Source organism: Dasypus novemcinctus, chromosome 13 (genome assembly GCF_030445035.2).
Source record: "Dasypus novemcinctus isolate mDasNov1 chromosome 13, mDasNov1.1.hap2, whole genome shotgun sequence".
Taxonomy (NCBI): domain Eukaryota; kingdom Metazoa; phylum Chordata; class Mammalia; order Cingulata; family Dasypodidae; genus Dasypus; species Dasypus novemcinctus.
The window spans coordinates 14,251,570-14,272,549 of NC_080685.1; the positions used below are offsets into that span (position 1 = coordinate 14,251,570).

The window sequence follows — 20,980 nt, forward strand, 5'->3', positions numbered from 1 at the left end:
ATACCCATAATATTGTACTGTTCAGAATATATATATATCATAATTGAAAGTCTTGTTCTAGGAAAAGGTTTTATGAGCATCTTCTCATGAATAGCACCTTTGCCACTAGATCTTCTAAATGATCATAAGTTTTGAAATATTTATCCCATGTGTAGGGAATAAAAATAATCTTTCCTTTTTTCCTTTTCAGGGGTTGACTTAAAGCCTGAAGCAGAAGGTTCCAGTACACCAAGTTGTCCAAATTATTTACTTGAAAACCTCACTCAAGGGGAAATAATATATCCAGAGATTTGTATGCTGGAATTAAATTTACTTTCTGCTAGTAAAGCCAAACTTGATGTGCTTGCCCATGTCTTCGAGAGTTTTTTGAAAATCATCAGACAGAAAGAAAGTAATGTTTCTCTGCTCCTGCAACAGGTAAGAGATGCATTTAGTTCAATGTGATTTTATTTATTAGATTCTCCCATCTCCATGTTTATACCCCAATTTGTCTGAAAATTATTTGAGATGATGACTTGTCTTTTATAATGCCTTATGTGTGGTTTTATCTATAAGTGGCATTCCAAAATCTTTTAATTCCTAGTTCTCTAAAGTGATGAATCCTAGTATTTCTGAGAAGGGGCAACGTTTTAAAAATTGCATTTAATTTTAATAAATTCCCATTGTTTTGAAAAATCAAAAGATACAAAAACAGTATGAAAAAGAAAATGAAAGTTAAGTGTAATCCTATACATAGCATGTTTTCCTGTTATTTTCCAGTCTTTATATATGTATATAAATAGATCCCTATCAGATAATTTACTAAAACATTTACTGTTGCTTCCTGCTTTTGTAAGATAAGAAATTTAATTTCTGTCTTGTTTTTAATCTTCAGGGAACTGTGAAGAATCTTTTAGGAGGGTTCTTAAATATTTTAACACAGGCAGATTCTGATTTCCAAGGTGAGCCAAAACTTCATTTTAAACAATATCTTTGACATTATTTTGTCATTATATGAAATGCAGAGTTGATAATAATGGCTGCCATTAGCATATTGCTCTATAGTTTAAAAAAGCATCTTTATACACGTTATTTCATTTGTTCCTCAGAACTACCCAGTAAAGCAGACATAGTATAAATAAAACTATTTTGTAGAGGAAAAGCTAGATTCCAAGGGATTGAGTAAATGGTTCAGGATCACATGTACATGGAAATGACATTGCACAGACTGATAGTGATGGGGTGCCTACCCTTTACCTAGTACTTTCTCAGGTGTTCAAGAGATGCATAATGAATAGGTAATCTGATTTCTAACAGCAAGAAACCTAAATTTTAGTTTGAGAATTATGGCTGACATGCATGAAATATTAAATTGGATTTGTCTGATGTCTCCATATGATTAAGTTCATGTTATGTGATGTTGGACCTTCTCGGGGCATCCTATCAGGAAGCCTGTCATGTCAGTATGTTTTGTGTGGTGATGTTAACTTCAATCACTTGGTTAAGGAGGTGTCTGCCAGTCACTCTATTATAAAATCACCATTTTTCCCTTTATAATTAATAAGCATCTTGTAGGGAGATACCTCTAGGCTATGTAAATATCCTTTTTAAAAAAAATTAAGTATATCACACATACATAAACATACGTAAAGAAAAAGTGTATAATAATAGTTGTGAACTTACAAAACAAATATATATAACATCATACAGGACTCTCATAACTTACCCTACCACTATTAACTTGCACTGTTGTTCACCTTTTTAACTAATGATTAAAGAGCATTGTCAAAATATTACTACTGAACAAAGTATTTTTCCCCCAACCAACCCTATTATTATTTTTATATCAGTTATATATGAACATACATAAACAATTAAGTGTATAGTAAAAGTTGTGAACTTACAAAGCAAACATGCATAACATCTTACAGGGGTCCCATACAATAACCCTCCACCAACACCTTGCATTGTCATTGAGACATTTGTTACAAATTATGAAAGAATATTGTCAAAATCTTACTACTAATCATAGTCCTTACATTTGATGTGTTTTTCCCCAACCCACCCTATTATTATTTTTTAAATATATTTTTTGTGACAGAAGTTGTAAACTTATAAAACAATCATGCCCATGTGCAGAATTCCCAGACAACACCCCTCCATCAGCACACTACAATGTGGTGTGTCATTTGCTACAGATAAAATAATATCATCTGATTGCTACCATGTCCATAGTGTGCATTTGGCTCACATTTTCCATACAGCCTCAGTATCAACACAGTACATCTTTTGCATAGATGCAAGAATATTATATTATTACTACTAACCACAGTCCATAGGTCACTCCAGCTGTGTTTTCCCCATGCTTCTCCACATTCCCAACATGCTGCAGTAGTGGCATATATTTGCTCTAACTAACAAAGGACACTCTTGCATCTGTACCATTAACCTTAATTCTCATCCATCTCTTGGTTTACTGTGCTATCTAGTTCCTAGATTATTCTCTAGCATTCCGTCAGTTGGCATTTACATAACTAGACTACCATTTTCAGTCTTTTTTTTTTTTTATTGACTTTGTAATAATATTACATTAAAAATATATATGTGAGGTCCCATTCAACCCCACCCCCCCAGCAACACTCATTCCCATCATCATGACACATCCATTGCATTTGGTAAGTACATCTTTGGGCACCTCTGCACCTCATAGTCAATGGTCCACATCATGGCCCATACTCTCCTCCATTACATCCAGTGGGCCCTGTGAGAATTTACAATGTCCGGTGATTGCCTCTGAAGCACCATCCAGGGCAGCTCCATGTCCCAAAGACGCCTCCACCTCTCATCTCTTCCTGCCTTTCCCCATACCCATCAGCCACCATGTCCACTTTTCCCAATCCAATGCCAGCTCTTCTATGTGGACATTGGATTGGTTGTGTCCATTGCACCTCTATGTCAAGAGGAGGCTCAGATTCCACATGGATGCTGGATGCAATCCTCCCACTTTCAGTTGTAATCACTCTAGGCTCCATGGTGTGGTGGTTGTCCTTCTTCAACTCCATCTTAGCTGAGTGTGGTAAGTCCAATAAATCAGATTGTAGGTGCTGGAGTCTGTTGAGGCTCAGGACCTGGCTATCACATTGTCAGTCCAGAGATTCAAATCCCCTAAATATATCTTAAACCTCAACATTAACTGCACCTCCAGCACATTCGCATGAAAGTCTTATGAAGGAAGATCCCATCTGAGTCCAGATCCATCACACATAAACACCATTTCCAAAGAGGGGCCATCTGACCTGGTAGTTAACCCCATCGGCCATGACCATAACTCCCATGGGTCTCTTTAGCCCTCAAAGGAACCAATATCTGGGGGTTGCATCTGCTTTATCTGTCTCTCTGACTCTGCTCAGTTGTGCATGAGGGCAATCCTTCTGCCAGCCTCCAGACTCTTTTTTAGAAACTCGTAGCCATATAAACTCATTTCTCCTTTCCATTTCCCCCTTACTTTAGGTCAAACAGCATTTTAAAGTCATGTTATTTTATGTAGACAGGGATATTCTGCTGATCCACATTGAACCTTCCGTTTAAGGTCATTTTCCAGTTGCATCATCAGTTGGTAGTTGATAGTGGTCCCTCGGTGCCAGGGAGGCTCATCCCCGGGTGTCATGTCCCACGCTGGGGGGAAGGCATTGCATTTACATGCTGAGTTTGGCTTCGAGACTGGCCACATTTGAGTAACATGAAGGCTGACAGGAGGAAATTCCCAGGCACAATGTTGCTCTAGGCCTTGTTCTTATTTTAGGCTTATCAGCTCACAAGCATAGTCATTAGCATCAGGGGCTCACTGTTGAACCCTCACTCCCTCCCGGTCCCTGCCGCTGTACCTGGGAGACTGTCGCTGCTCCCCTAGGGACCACGACAGAGCACCACTGGCCAGGAACCCAGTACCCCCCCTGCTGTGGTTTTTAATTGTTGCCACTATGAGTATATCCAAACATTACCATGCACCCTGGACATATGTTCTGTACAGCTCCCTGTCAGCCATATATCACCTGTCATTGGTATCCCATACCAGTATCCCTCCATTGCCATTGTTGAAACACTCTGTGATCCAGAACTCCCTGAAATTTGAAGCCCAATATAATGTCATGGTCCCTTACTAGGGAATGGCATATAGCGATGGGTTTAAAGGTTAGATAAAGAACTTGGATAAAGTTAGATAAAGAACTTAGATAAAGAATGTTGACTTGAAAAAATTCTACATCCTATCTTTTTCTTTTTTTTTTCCCCCCTAATTATTCAGCTTCTCTTCACAGGAGTCCTAGACCACAGCAATGCATATATATAATATACAGCACTCCCATACATCCACCACAAAACCTTTTTCCTTCCACAGCGATACTCTTACACCCTATTCACATCATATTTACTTAACGTGATGTACAGAGTCTGAGACATTAGCTTTCTAACAAGGTGACATCTGTGCTTACATTATGGTGCATACTTTAGGATACACAGTTCTTTACATTCTTAGTTATCCTATGTTTTACATTATGGTTTACATTATCAGTCTGTCATCTCCTATATGTTATGGTGTAATATTACATGTTTTATATCCATCCTCGTGTACTCTCACGAAACTCCTCTCTTACCCCCCATTTACCTTGGTTCCACACATTTAACGTCCATTTTCCCTTCCACCTTGGTGCCCACAGTGACAGCCAACCTCCGTTTCCTGAGGAGCCACTTCCAGATATAGATGGAATAGTGTTCAGGGCCTAACTTACTCAACTGCCCCAATGCCCTGGGAGCCACCCTTTCTCTCGAGGGATACAGTTCCCTCTATTTGATGGCATTAGTCCTCCCCAGGATGTGGGTCCACCCCCACTCTCACTACTTGGGTTTCTACCCCATGGTGTCACCCACTCTGGCAGAATGAGCATTTAGACATTCCCCAGGAGCCCGTCCTGCATCAGACCCTCCCCTCCGAGTATTCTAAACAGGTAACCCTCTTTATTATATTTTGATATGATTTTCTCGGCATTTTACTCTCCACCAACACCTGACCCTCTCCTGTGTTCGTATGCTACCCCTCCCTCCCCCCACTTTTGGGCAATGTTACCCATCCGTCCCTCCCCAGCCACCCTCAAACCCACAAAGCCCCAACCAAAGGCAACCCCTTGCCCCCCTTTTATCTCTTCTTTGTGTTCATACTTACCACCATCTCGTCTTAAATTCCACCCCTGCAGACATCGGCTCATATCCTTCCTCCACCCTCCGATTTCCTGTAAGCCTATCGTTCAGTCTCTTGCTATCTAGGGCAGCTTGTTTATTTCATATCATTGAGGTCATGTAGTATTTGTCCTTCAATGTCTGGGTTGCTTCACTCAACATAAGGTTCTCAAGATTCATCCATGTTATCACATGTGTTTGTAGTGTGTTTGTTCTTACAGCCGAGTAGTATTCCATTGTGTGTATATACCACATTTTATTGATCCACTCATCTGTTGATGGGCACTTGGGTTGATTCCAACTTTTGGCAATAGTGAACAATGCTGCTATGAACATTGGTGTACATATATCAGTTTGTGTCCTTGTTTTCAGTTCTGCTGGGTATATACCCAGCAGTGGTATTGCTGGGTCATATGGCAAATCTATGGCTAGTTTTTTGAGAAACCTCCATACTGTGTTCCAGAATGGTTGGATCCTTCTGCATTCCCACCAGCAGTGGATGAGTGTTCCCCTTCCTTCACATCCTCTCCAGCACTTGTATTCTTCTGTTTTTTTCATAGCTGCCAATCTTATGGGTGTAAGATGGTATCTCATTGTAGTTTTGATTTGCATTTCCCTGATAGCTAGAGATTTGGAACATTTTTTCATGTGCTTTTTTGCCATTTGTATTTCTTCTTCGGAGAAGTGTCTGTTTAAGTCTTTTTCCCATTTTTTAAATGGGTTGTTTATCTTTTTATTTTCAAGATATAGAAGTTCTTTATATATGCAAGTTATAAGTTTCTTATCAGATATATGATTGCCAAATATTTTCTCCCACTGTGTGGGCTCCCTTTTTACTTTCTTGACAAACTCCTTTGAGGTGCAGAAGGCTTTAATTTTGAGGAAGTCCCATTTATCTATTAGTTCTTTTGCTGCTCGTGCTTTTGGTGAGATATTCATAAATCCATTTCCTATTACAAGGTCCTGTAGATGTTTCCCTACACTGCTTTCTAAGGTTTTTATGGTCTTGGCTCTTATATTTAGGTCTTTGATCCATCTTGAGTTGATCTTTGTATAAGGTGTGAGATGGTAATCCTCTTTCATTCTTCTACATATGGCTATCCAGTTCTCCAGACACCATTTGTTGAATAGGCCACTCTCTCCCAGTTGAGAGAGTTTGGTGGCTTTATCGAATATTATGTGGCTGTATATGTGAGGTTCTATATCAGAGCTTTCAATTCGATTCCATTGGTCTATGTGTCTCTCCTTATGCCAATACCATGCTGTTTTCACCACCGTAGCTTTGTAGTATGTTTTGAAGTCAGGTAGTGTGATTCCTCCAATTTCGTTTTTCTTTTTCAGTATGTCTTTGGCTATTCGGGGTCTCTTTCCTTTCCAAATAAATTTCATAGTTTTTCTAGTTCCTTAAAGAAGGCTGCGTTGATTTTTATTGGGATTGCATTGAATGTGTAGATCAGTTTTGGTAGGATAGACATCTTAATAATGTTCAGTCTTCCTATCCATGAACAAGGAATAGTCTTCCATTTATTCAGTTCTTCTTTGATTTCCTTAAACAATCTTGTATAGTTCTCGGTGTATAAGTTCTTTACCTCTTTAGTTAAATTTATTCCTAAGTATTTGATTTTTTTATTTACTATTGTGAATGGTATTTGTTTCTTGATTTCCTCCTGATCTTGCTCATTATTGGTGTACAGAAATGCTACTGATTTTTGCGCATTGATCTTATAACCTGCGACTTTACTAAACTCATTTATGAGTTCTAGAATCTTCGTTGTAGATCTCTCAGGGTTTTCTATGTATAGGATCATGTCATCTGCAAATAATGAAATTTTGACTTCTTCCTTTCCAATTTGAATGCCTTTTATTTCTGGTTCTTGCCTCAGTGCTCGAGCAAGTACTTCTAAGACAATGTTAAATAGGAGCGGAGACAGTGGGCATCCTTGTCTTGTTCCTGAGTTTAGAGGGAAGGAGTCTAGGATTTCTCCATTGTAAACAATATTGGCTTTAGGTTTTTCATATATACTCTTTATCATGTTCAAAAAATTCCCTTGTATTCCAATCTTTTGGAGTGTTTTTATCAAGAAAGGGTGCTGTATTTTGTCAAATCCTTTTTCTGCATCAATAGATATAATCATGTGATTTTTTTCCTTCAGTCTGTTTATATGGTGTATTACGTTGCTTGATTTTCTTATGTTGAACCATCCTTGCATACCTGGGATGAATCCCACTTGGTCGTGGTGTATAATACGTTTAATGTGTTGTTGAATACGATTAGCAAGTATTTTGTTAAGTATTTTTGCGTCTAGGTTCATTAGAGAAATTGGTCTGTAATTTTCCTTTCTTGTGATGTCTTTGTTTGGCTTTGGTACTAGGGTAATGTTGGCATCATAGAAGGAGTTGGGTAATGTTCTTTCTGTTTCAATTTTTTGGAATAGTTTCAGCAGGATTGGTGTCAGTTCTTTCCGGAATGTTTTGTAGAATTCACCTGTGAAGCCATCTGGCCCTGGGCTCTTCTTAGTTGGGAGATTTTTAATAACTGATTCTATCTCTCTGCTTGTGATTGGTTTGTTAAGATCATCAATTTCTTCTTTTGTCAATATGGGCTGCTTATGTGTTTCTAGGAATTTGTCCATTTCCTCTAGATTGTCATTTTTGTTGGAATATAGTTTTTCAAAATATCCTCTTATGATAGTCTTTATTTCTGTGGGGTCAGTGGTGATATCGCCTTTCTCATTTCTTATTTTGTGTATTTGCATCTTCTCTCTTTTTTTCTTTGTTAGTGTTGCTAAAGGTTTGTCAATTTTGTTAATCTTCTCAAAAAACCAGCTCTTGGTCTTGTTTATCTGTTCAAGTGCTTTCTTATTTTCTATTTCATTTAGTTCTGCTCTTATCTTTGTTATTTCCTTCCTTCTTCTTCCTGTTGGGTTACTTTGTTGTTGTTTTTCTAATTCCTTCAAATGTGCAGTTAGTTCTTCAATTTTTGCTCTTTCTTCTTTTTTGATATATGAATTTATGGCTATAAACTTCCCTCTCAGTACTGCTTTTGCTGCATCCCATAAATTTTGGTATGTTGTGTTATCATTATCATTTGTTTCAAGGTAGTCATTGATTTCTTTTGAGATTTCCTCTTTGACCCACTGTTTTTCTAAGAGTGTGCTGTTTAATTTCCAAATCGTGGTGTGAAATCTGGGCTTCTGTCCCTTGCAAATCTCCAGCTTGACTCCACTGTGGTCAGAGATAATGTTTTGTATGATTTCAATCTTTCTGAATTCGTTCAGCCTTTCTTTGTGGCCTAGCATATGATCTATCTTGGAGAATGATCCATGTGCACTTGAGAAAAATGTATATCCTGCTGTGTTTGGGTGTAGCGATCTATATATGTCTATTAGATCCAGCTCCTCTAATATACTATTCAGATGTTTTGTTTCTTTGGTGATTCTCTTTTGAGATGTTCTGTCCAGAGTTGATAGTGGTGTATTAAAATCCCCCACTATAATTGTAGATGTGTCTATTCTTTCACTTAGTTTTTCCAGCGTTTGCCTGACGTATTTAGAGGCACCCTTGTTAGGGGCATAGATATTTATGATTGTTCGATCTTCTTGACAGATTTTCCCTTTCACTAAAATGTAGTATCCTTCTTTGTCTCTCACAATTGTTTCACATTTAAAGTCTATTTTGTCTGATATTAATATAGCTACTCCTGCCTTTTTTTGGTTATTGTTAGCTTGTATGATTGTTTTCCAGCCATTCACTTTCAATCTCCATGCGTCTCTGGGTCTAAGATGTGTCTCTTGTAGACAGCATATGGATGGGTCATATTTCCTTATCCAATGTCCCAGTCTGAATCTTTTGATAGGTGAGTTTAATCCGTTGACATTCAGTGTTATTACTATCAAGGAATTATTTGTGTTAGCCATATTTTGATTGGATTTGTGTTTGTCATATTTTGTTTGTATATATTTTTTTTGTCTTTTTTGTTGTTGTTGTTGGTCTTATACTCTCCTCCAACTCTGCCTTTCCTGTTTTTTCCTTTCTTCCTGCAGAACTCCCTTTAGAATTTCTTGAAGGGGAGGTTTCTTGTTGGTATACTCTTTCATTTTCTGTTTGTCTGCGAATATTTTGAACTCTCCATCATGTTTGAATGCTAGTTTAGCTGGATAGAGTATTCTTGGTTGGAAATTTTTTTCCTTTAGTACCTTGACTATATCATACCACTGCCTTCTTGCCTCCATGGTTTCAGATGAGAAATCAGCACTTAATCTAATTGAGCTTCCCTTGTATGTGATGGTTTTCTTTTCTCTTGCTGCTTTTAGGATTTTCTCTTTGTCTTGAGCATTGGATAATTTGACAAGTATATGTCTTGGGGTGGGCCTGTTGGGGTTTATGACTTGTGGAGTGCGCTGTGCTTCTTGGATATGCACATCTGTCTCTTTCAGTAGATTTGGGAAGTTTTCAGCCATTATTTCCTGCAACACTCCTTCTGACCCCTTTCCCTTCTCTTCACCTTCTGGAATGCCTATAATACGTATGTTTGAGCGTTTTGCATTGTCATTCAGGTCCCTAAATCCTAACTGGATTTTTTCTATCTTCTTATTGACCCCTTCTACTATCTGTTTGATTTCTGATTTACTGTCTTCCACATCACTAATTCTCTGCTCTGTCTCTTCTAGTCTGCTGATATTTGCTGCAAGTGTATTTTTGATTTCTTGAACTGTGGTGTTCATTCCCATCATATCTGTTATGTTTTTGCGTATGTCTGCAATTTCCCCTCCAAGTGATGTCTTCATGTTGTTAACCTCTTTCATTACTGCATCAAATTTGTCGGTGATAAATGTTCTGAGATCTTTCATTGCTTGTGCCAAGTTTTGCTCCCCTTCGTGATTATTGGTTTGTTGATTGGATTCAGCCATGTTTTCCTGATTACTGGTTTGGTTTGTAGATTTTTGTTGCTTTCTGGTCATCTCTTTATTTTGACGGATTTAATCAGTTCCTTAGCTTCTTTGTCTGCTCTTGGAGGTTAATTAGCTGTTATTTTTGCATAGGTGTTATATCTTCTCTTTGTCACTTTTTTCTTCTTATTCTAGTTACTTGTTGGTTAAGTTCACTTTAAAGGAAAGTATTAGTGTTGGGGAAAGGCAATTGTGTAAGCAAGGGGAAAGTGTAAAGTAGTATTGGTGATATATGTTAACAAAGCAAGAATATGAGATCTGGGAGGATGGAGGTTAGATTCATGTAAATTGTGTAGAGTTATAGCAGTAGGTAGAGTACCTATTATGAGGTAGATGATTGAATATGGGAGGAATATGGTATGAGCTAAAAAGCTATTGATTTCGTGAGAGAGGGAAAGAGAAAAGAAAGGTAATAGTTTCAAGAGTGGATAACAGACAGAAAACAAAACATAGGTATTAGAAATTAAGAGTTAGACCCTTTGTGGATCGAAGAAAGGGAGGTGGGAGGTGGAATATAGGAGGGCCAGTAGATGGTGGCGGATATCAAGATGTAGGGGAAAGATGATAGTGTAGGTAGCCTAAATCAGTTCACACAGAAATGAGGCAGTGAGGATGAGAAAACCCAGCGAATGTGAGGTGTTTCCTGCCGCACCTATTGTATAATTGAGTTAAAATAATCTAAGTAGGGAAACGGACTTTGGCCCAGTGGTTAGGGCGTCCGTCTACCATATGGGAGGTCCGCGGTTCAAACCCCGGGCCTCCTTGACCTGTGTGGAGCTGGCCATGCGCAGCGTTGATGCGCGCAAGGAGTGCCGTGCCACGCAAGGGTGTCCCCCGCGTGGGGGAGCCCCACGCACAAGGAGTGCGCCCGTAAGGAGAGCCGCCCAGCGTGAAAAGAAAGTGCAGCCTGCCCAGGAATGGCACCGCCCACACTTCTCATGCCGCTGACGACAACAGAAGCGGATAAAGAAACAAGACGCAGCAAATAGACACCAAGAACAGACAACCAGGGGAGGGGGGGAAATTAAATTAAAAAATAATAATAATAATAATCTAAGTAGAATATGAGGGACAAGAGGGAGAGAGACAACAGAATAAAAAGGGAAAAGAAAAAAGAAAAAAAAAAAAGGGGGGGGGGAGGAAGGGACGAGAGGAAGAAAGAAAAAGAGTGTGGCCAGGGGTGGGGAACAGGTAGGGGAAAGAAAAATAAAAAATAAAAAAAAAACAGATATACACGAACCAGAATTAAAACACCCACTACACAGCACCTACCACAAAAAAAAAAACAACCCTTAAATAACTGAGTAAAAAAAGACTTTGGGGGATACGCTGTGAGAGAAGACTAGGGGATAATGCGGTGTTAGCAATCAGGAAATTGAAAAAAGTAAAGAATAAGTCAAAATGAAAATAAAAACAAAACAAAATGAAACGATAAAGAAAAAACGCCAACGTTGAAGGCTAGGGCATTTAAGGACCTCAGATGGACCTCAGTGCGTGATGGATTCAGGGATGGAAAGTCTGAGATATTGAGGACTCAAGAGGTGTGAGTCTCTGTAGTGTGGGCCACCAGAATTTAGGGAATTCAGACCTGGCAGCCTCCAATCTCGTCAACAGGAAGCCTGGGAGCCCCGCAGTGTAACACAGCCCTCAGGGATCCCCACAGCTGGGTGCCAATCCTATGGGGGAAGTCAGATCCGCAAACTCTATATTGTGACTGAACCCTGCAATTCACTTTGCTGGGGTCATAAGTACGTTATCTTTCATTTGAGCTTTTGGACAGCTCCCGTCCTGTGATTCCAAACCACTGCCACTAGAGGGCGCCTCTACACCGCAGCCACTTTACTAGTACAGATCCGAAGCCCGGCCAGTGACGCGGAAAACGGATTCCAATACCAGAATTCTCAAGCTTCGCAGAATATTCCCTAATCTGCTTCCAGACGTGTCCCCCCCCCCTTGCCGCAGCCTAGATCAATTTTCCAATTACTTCTCTTTATTGCCTACAGCCTATTTGGGTTGGAGAACGGTTGCCGGGCTTTTGGGGGCGGGGCTTCAGGCGGAAGCGCTATTGTTTATATTCGTACTCAAAAGTTTCTCCCGCTTCACAACAAAACACCGTCTATCTTCCGAAATCGATCCACAAAGGCGATCTGTCACATCAACCTGTCAACAGCTCACCCAGAGCTCCCGAACTCCTTAGCCCTTCAGAGTCATCTAAAAGCGGTGCCGCCCGGCTGGACCGCGGTTCCCCCCACCCCCAACAGGGAGGAGCCCGTGCGCGGGTCTCACCTGCGGGGTCTCACCTGCGGGCAATAGAACCCAAATTATATCTACTAGACCAATCCTCTCCGTTACCTTTCCACCCAATCGATGTCCCGACACTTCTGCCCTGCAAAAATCCCAAAAAAGCCTCGCCTTGGAGAACCTGCCTCCGCACCCAGCCGTCTGTTCCCGGGACAGACCACAAAGGCAAGTTTACTCAGCGACCATCTTGTCTCCTCCTCCATTTTCAGTCTTATCTCCATTTATAAACTAGCTGTTACTCACTGTGTGTTACCATCCACTCTTTACATTTCCACATTTTTACAGTAAAGCTAATTAAAACTTCTACATACATTAAACATCAATAGTACATTCAGTCCTCCTCTTATCTCCTTTTAAGAATCCATCACCTACCACCAGGTCTTGAAGATATTTTCCAATAATTTCTTCTAGAAGTTTTATGGTTCTTGCTTTTATTTTAGTTTTTTGATCCATTTTGAGTTAGTTTTTGGATAAGGTGTGAGATAGGGGTCCGCTTTCCTTCTTTCAGCTATGGATGTCCAATTCTTTCAGCACCATTTGTTGAAGGGATTGTTCTGCTCAAGCTGTGTGAGTTTGACAGGCTAGTCAAAAATCACTTGACCATACCTGGGAGGGTCTGTTTCTGAACCATAAATTTGGATCCATTGGTCTATTGTGTCTGTGTTTAGGCCAGTACCATGCTGTTTCTACCACTATAGGTAGGTATTATGATTTAAAGTCTGGAGATGAGAATTCACTTTTCTTTTTTATGATGTTTCTGGCTATTCAGTACTCCTTACCCTTCCAAATAAATTTAATGATCATGTTTTCAATTTTTTCTTTAATGCTGGTGGAATTTTTATCGGGATTGCGTTAAATCTGTATATCAGTTTGAGTAATTGACACTTTAATGACGTTTAGTCTTCCAATCCATGAGCATGGAATGTTCTTCCAGTTATTTAGGGCTTTTTAGATTTGTTTTAACATTGAGTTGTAGTTTTCTGATTACAAGTGCTTTACATCATTGGTTAAGTTTATTCCTGACTACTTGAGTTTTATCTGTAATATTTTATTTTCACCACTAAATATTCTTTCTTAAATTATATTTTCCCCACTGATTTTAGCATCTCATGATATTTCTTGCCTGAAACAGTTAACATGGTGTTTGCCATGTGGTGGTTTTCTCTTACCCTCATTCCATGCACACTTATTAATTGGATTTGTCCTGCGCAGAAGAGATTTCCCTTCTTCTGCATTTACTTATGATATTGATATAGTTTTATTCATGGTGCTGTGCACTTAGTGAACTCTTTTTATCTGAAGACATAATTCCATCTTAGCTCTGAGAAATTCTATTATTTTTATAACAACTTTACTGAGATAAAATTCATATACCGTACGATTCATGCATTTAAAGTGTGTAATTCAGTGGGTTTTAGTATATTCACAGAGTTGTACATCCATCACCACAATCCATATTAGAACATTTTCATCACCACAGAAAATTTTAAAAATTAACCCCATTGGCAGTCCCTCCCTATTTCCCTCCAACCCTCCTACTCCCACACCCTCCACTCCCTTGACAACCACTAATTTACTTTCTCTCCCATATATTTGCCTCTTCTTGATATTTCCTATAAAAGGTCTCATACAATATGTGGTCATTAGTGACTGGCTTCTTCCATTTAGCATGATATCTTCAATGTTCATCTATTAACATCTATCCTACTTTCAGTTTTTATAATTATGTTTAATTTTTTATTTTCTGTGGATTTTTTTATGCAATAAAGTTTACATAAAAGTGAAATCATAAGACTCAACAGAAGCAAGAATGGTTCTTAATATAAAGGGAACTTCCTTAACCTTTCAAGGGCTTTAGAATAGGAAATTAACTGACTTTTTAATTTTTCTCTTATAATTATTATTTTTTTAATTAGAAAACTGTATTTACAGAAGTCATGTAAAAAAAATTCAGCATTCCCATATACCCCCCTATTGTTGACACTTTGCATTAGTGTGCTACCTTTGTTACAAATGATGAAAGAATATTAATATAGTGCTATTAATTATAGTCCATAGTTTATATTAGGTGTATTTCTCCCCATATACCATGCTATTATTAATACTTTACATTAGTCTCATGCATTTGTTATAATTTACAAAAGAACATTCTTGTTCTATTAACCCCAATCCACTGTCCACAACATGGTTCACTGTGTTATGCAGTGTCATGCTTTATCTTCTTTCATTCTAGTAATATACATGATCCAAAACTTCCCTTTCAGTCACAGTCACATGAATAATTCAGTGCTGTTAATTATACTCAATACAATGCACTATAGGCACACCATTCATTTCCTAAACAGAATTTCTGTAAATTAAGTATCAGCTCCCCATTCTCTACCCCTATTCCAACCCCTAGTAACCTAATTCTAGATTCTAACTCTGTGAGTTTGCTTATTATAATTAGTGCATATCAGTGAGATAATAAAATATTTGTCCTTTGTATCTGGCTTATTTCACTCAACATAATGTCCTCAGGGTTCATCCATGTTGTTGCATGCATCAGAACTTCATTCCTTTTTACAGCTAAGTAACATTCTATCATATGTATATACCACATTTTGTTTATGCATTCATTGGTTGATGAACACTTGGGTTGTTTCCATCTTTTGGCAATTGTGAATAATGCTGCTATGAACATTGATATGCAAATATCTGTTTAAGTCCCTGCTTTCAATTCTTCTGGATATATACCTAGTAGCAGAATTGCCAAATCATGTGGTGATTCTATACTTAGCTTTTTTAATCCATTCTGGCATCCTGTGTCTTTTGATTGGAGAGTTTATTCCATTAACATTCAGTGTTATTACTGTAAAGACAGTACTTACTTCAGCAATTTTAACCTGTTCTCTTTTTTGGGGGGGTGGGAGGAAGGTACTGGGGAATAAACACAAGACCTCGTACATAGGAAGCAGGCACTCAAACCACTGAGCTACACCCACTCCAACCTTTGGATTTTGTATGTCATATCTATTTTGATCTCTTTTCCTTTATTGCAGCTTCCTTTTCTCTATTGTTGATCTTTTGTCATGTATCTGATGGATCCCTTTCTGGTTTCTCTTTCTATGCATTTTTAAAATACTTTCTTTGTGGTTATCTTGGAGTTTATATTATAGAAGCTACATCTATAACCTCCTAAATTGGAAAAATACCAACTTAGCTTCAATAGTATATATGTTCCATGCTCCTGTAGCTCTGTTTCCCCTCTTTATGTACCCCCCCACTTTACTACCTTATATTTTGTGTGTGCATTGTCATGAAATTTTCCTTTTTATTCAAATGTATCATAATTCTTATATGAATTAAAGAGTAGAGTTATATCTTGAGGACACTGTACTATTGGATTTTGCATTTACCCATTTAGTTACTGTTACTGCCATTTCTTCACAGTATTCCAAGCCACTCCCCCCTGTCTTTTCCTTTCAACCTCCAGAACTCCTTTTAGTAATTATTGTAGAGTGGTCTCTTGTTGATGAACTCTCTCAGTTTCTGTTTATCTGTGAATACATTAAACTCTCCCTCATTTTAGAAGAACAGTTTGCTGGATAAAGAATTTTTGGCTGGCAGTTTTCCTCTTTCAGCACCTTAAGTATGTCATACCACTGTCTTCTCGTCTCCGTGGTTTCTAATGAGAAATCAGCACTTAGTCTTATTGAGGATCCCTTGTATGTGGCGAATTGCTTTTCTCTTACTTGCATTCTTTGGCATTTTACATTCTGATTAGTATGTGTCTCAGAATAGGTCTATTAGGATTTATTCTGTTTGAAGTATGTTCCACTTCTTGGACATTTATATTTATGTTTCTTTCATAAGAATTGGGAAATTTTTGGCCTTTATTTCCTCAAATATTCTTTCTGACCTTTTTCCCTTTTCCCCCAGGACACCCATAACGAGTATGTTTGCGTGCTTCGTGTTGTCACTCAAATCTTGAGACATGGCTCAATTTTTTTTGTTCTTTTCTCTATCTGTCTGACTGTACGCATTCATTTATCCTTTCTTCTAGTTCACTGATTCTTTCTTCTGCCTGTTCAAATCTCTTCTATTATGCCTTTCATCTCCATATTTTTCTGTTATTTTTTATCCTTACAAATTTTTTTATGCTCCCACATTGTCTTAAAATCCTTTAGCTCTTTATTCATATTTTCCTCATTTCCTTTAATTGATAAGGAGATTTGTTTGAACATCTTTGATTAGTTATTCCAACTTCTGAGTCTCCCCTGAAGTTTTAATTTGTTCCTTTGAGCTATATTTTTCTGTTTCTTAGTATCACTTGTAGTTTTTGCTGATGTCTAGGAATCTGATTGTCTTGATGAGTTATCTATGAAGGTCCATTTCTCCCTTTTGACTAGGGTTTTATTCTTATTTGCTTTTCATTAAGGCTCTTCACTGACACTTGGTCCAATTTATTCTAGATCTTTAGAATAGCCCATTTTCATCTGTTCAGATTTTGTCAGCTCTTCTTCATCTGATTTTTGCCTAGGATATGCAGTGCAGTTTTTAAGATTACACTTTTGTCAATTGGTTCACTTCCAGGAGAAAGCTTCCTTTCCTCTCTTCCTTCTCTAGAAATCTCAAATTTTTTCATTTGTTTTTGTGTAGAATTTTCTCCCCAGCACTTATAATTTGTTTAAATTCTCTCCCTCACTCAGTCCCCCTTTTTCCTTACGCTTTTCAGTTCCGGAACCTGTCCTATCTTATAGCATCTCTATTTAACCCTCTACCCCTCCATTTCTTTTCTGTGAGGGTTTTCTGTCTCTGGTTGCTTCACCAGGGAGTCAGATGGGGTCAATCCAGAATGTTGTGTCTCCTCAGAAAAGTCCATTTTTCAATTAGGTTGTGCGGCCGACAGAAACTGGATTGAGTGAGGGCACAGCAGTTCTTGGCAGTGGTTCTATTGTGGTATCTTTGTTTCCTTCCTCCCCCACCTCTCCTCCCCATTGGGGCCTTTTTGTGTACAGGATTCCTTAGCAGTTTGAGATCTGCCCTGGGTCTTGTGAACTTAAGTCACTGTGCCTGGATATGCCTGGTGTCCTAACTCGCTGCTGCAAGTCACTCTATAGTGTCTGTCTGTGATGGGAGGGTCCCAGGCTGTTCTGCTTCTGTGTGACCCCCAAGGTGCACAGGACCCTGTGTGGGGGAGGGGAATGGGAATCAACTGGAAGTTTGGGGCAGAATTTTCCTACCTGATATTTCTCTTTTTTTTGTTGATTCAGCATTTGTGGAGTCCTTCTCCAGGCTCTACCATCCTCCAGAGTTCCAAGCAAGTGCAATTTGTCCTTTTATTTGCTAAATAAATCTCTGGGGAGGCATTTTCAGGGGATATCTTACATCGCCATATTAATGATGCCCTGGATTGTAGATGGGAAGCAGATGCTCAACCACTGAGCAACATCCACTCCCCAATGAGAATTGCTTTTTTTGTTGTTATTGTTTGTTTTTAGTAGGTACTGGGAATCAAACCTAGGACCTCAAACATGGGAGGCAGGCACTCAACCACTAGAGCTACATCCACTCCCCTGAAAATATTTCTTGATGGAAAAAGTAGATGGGTAAAAGAAAAAGCTGCAGCCTAGAATCCCTTTAAATTACACTTTCATTTCTGTCACTTAATTTTCCAGTTAGAAAGTGTTGGTTATAATTTAAACATTTTCAAAGTGAGAAGGTAGGAGACTATTTTATGATGCCTTGCTGGGTGTTGGCTTAGTTCACAGATAATGTATTGATTTATTTTTCTTTAAGAAATTCCTTCAGTTTACTTAGAGCTAACTTCTCTTTAAGAAACGTGACTTTGTTGCACTTTTTTTTGGCAGTTGGTGGGTTGTTTTGCATTTAGTCATGCTGATATTTCTTCAGCAAATTTTGAAATTATTAGATTGTTTATAATTCATTTAGAATGTAACAATAGTATTTGATCTTTTTCGGTGAAGTTCTTATATGGTTCTTTTCATTTTATACCAGCTTTAATTCTCCTACTCTTTCTTTAATTTAGCATGCCAGAGAGTATTGGTGGATCTCGTGGTATCTTTGATGAGCTCACGAACATGTTCAGAGGAGCTGACTCTTCTTTTGAGACTATTTCTGGAGAAATCTCCTTGCACAGTAAATATACTTTAATTTTTTAATCTTTCAGATACCCTAAAAGAATGTATTTTTAAAATATTTAAAAATAACTAAGCTCTCTTTCTTATATGATAATTGCTATATAGTTAAGTCCATGTTATGGGTTACGTATTCAAATATATTATCATTTGCACATATTTTGACCCCATATTCACTTCCATTTTGGCTAACCAGACATGTCACTAGGATCTTATTCCCTTTACCCCTCTCCATCCCAAATCTTTGTGCTTAAGTAATGCAAGATAATCTTAATTATTTAATACTGAAGAGAATTTGTGTGTAATCATAACAATATTGGGGTGACTTTTTTATCCATTCTTCAATTATCTGCTACCACTTCTCCTTTCCGTTGGTGTAGCTTGGTGGATTTTAAACTGTTCATTGCTAGGAAACCCATTTTTATAGCAACATCTTGACTAGAAACCTAGGAAAACAAAATAGAAAACCTGGGCACTCTTCTCCTTGAAGCAGGTTTGGGGTTCCTGAGCCCTGCTCACTTGATGAGCCCACTGTAGTTCCAGAGTCCCCGAGGAAGCTCTGTGGAATACAGGTTAAAACCCCTAGTCTAGAGCACTGAGAGCTGAATGTGTATCTATGGAGTGCTTCCATCATTTTTTCTCAATGTATCTCTCATACTGTACTCAACATTAGACATCACCTCACACATGAGCAGAACATCGTCTGCCAGGTTCATCTTGTCCACTCTTTTATGGACCTAGTTGTTGCTCTTTCCTTGAATTCCACGTCCACTTCTTCTCTTTTCTTTACAGTCTACATTCCAACTTAACCAAAAACTTGCAGCTAAACCTTAAAACCTTATTTCAGTTTGCTAAATACATATGAAAGAAAATTTACTTGACCAGGGGAAAAACTTGTGATATAAGTTGGAAAGTAATTGAGTTCTCAATTTTATGAAGTCAATCATGCTGTAACATTCAGAAATTTGGAGATTTTGTAAAGTCTCTGGATATATTCCTCTTTCAAAAATAATTTGAAAGAAAAACTATAGTCTACTTGGAAATAGGTGTCTCTCTTTGGCAGAAGTGATTCCTGATATAATTACTGTATTTAATTCATAATACTTAAATGAAGCTCATAAATTTTAGATGTGTACCATCAAAACATTTATACTTAAAATGAATTAACCACAAGATGTTATGTACTTCACCAACAAAATCCCTGTTTGCCGTTTTATTTTAGCTACATGAAAAAGAAAGTATTAACAATATTGTAGATAGAAACGTATTTAAGTAGGAATGCTGATGTGTGTAGGTGTGATTGTAACCTTAAGTTCAAGATTGTAAAGTTTTGGTTTTTATTTTTCTCTAGGAAATTCTTCTTCTGGGCATTCTGAAAATTGTTGAAACTGATATTACCATGAGCCCATCACAGTACCTAACCTTCCCTTTAGTGTGTACCCCAAATTTAAGCAATGGTGTTGCCTCCCAAAAGTGTCCTGGGATTCTAAACAGTAAAGCCGTGGGACTATTGAGAAGAGCACGAGTTTCGCGGTGTAAGAAAGAAGCTGATAGTGAAAGTTTTCCCCATCAGCTCCTCTCCTCTTGGCACATAGCCCCAGTCCACTTGCCATTGCTGGGGCAAAATTGCTGGCCACACCTGTCAGAGGGCTTCAGTGTCTCACTGTGGTTTAATGTGGAGTGTGCCCATGAAGCTGAGAGGATCTCAGAGAAAGGAAAGAAGACGAGGAGAAGAAACGAATCGTTGAGTGTACGGGATAGCAGTTTTGATGGAACAGGTACTGCAGGACACCAAACCTCCACTAATTTCTTGTTTCCAGGGGAAACAAGGTCCTCTCTCCCTGACCCAAAGTCCTTAATAACACTGTCAAGATTAAAGTGGTGGCAAATGTCACCTGATATCTAGAGCTGCAACTCTGAATCTGTTTTTCTATAGACATTCTGCTGGACAAGGTGTTAGACTCCATGCTATTAGCTTAGTATACACAAGTACTATTACGGGTAAACCTAGAAAGCCAAACTTTTTTTTTTTTTTTTTTTTATTTATTTAATTTCCCCCCCCTCCCCTGGTTGTCTGTTCTTGGTGTCTATTTGTTGCGTCTTGTTTCTTTGTCTGCTTTTGTTTCTTTGTCCGCTTCTGCTGTCGTCAGCGGCACAGGAAGTGTGGGCCGCGCCATTCCTGGGCAGGCTGCACTTTCTTTTCACGCTGGGCGGCTTTCCTCACGGGCGCACTCCTTGCGCGTGGGGCTGCCCCACGCGGGGGACACCCTTGCGTGGCACGGCACTCCTTGCGTGCATCAGCACTGCGCATGGCCAGCTCCACATGGGTCGAGGAGGCCCGGGGTTTGAACCGCGGACCTCCCATATGGTAGACGGACG

At 38.7% G+C, this 20,980-nt stretch overlaps 1 protein-coding gene across 2 annotated transcripts in view; it reads left to right on the plus strand.

The window, feature by feature from the left end:
* Positions 1 to 20,980, plus strand: part of LYST (lysosomal trafficking regulator) — a 224,204-nt gene that overhangs the window by 70,782 nt on the left and 132,442 nt on the right. For both annotated transcript variants that reach the window (XM_071207370.1, XM_058309504.2), the window contains exons 9-12: positions 191 to 417; positions 875 to 941; positions 18,493 to 18,602; positions 19,953 to 20,379. In XM_071207370.1, coding sequence (XP_071063471.1) covers positions 191 to 417; positions 875 to 941; positions 18,493 to 18,602; positions 19,953 to 20,379 — 831 coding nt within the window. The remainder of the gene's footprint in view (positions 1 to 190; positions 418 to 874; positions 942 to 18,492; positions 18,603 to 19,952; positions 20,380 to 20,980) is intronic.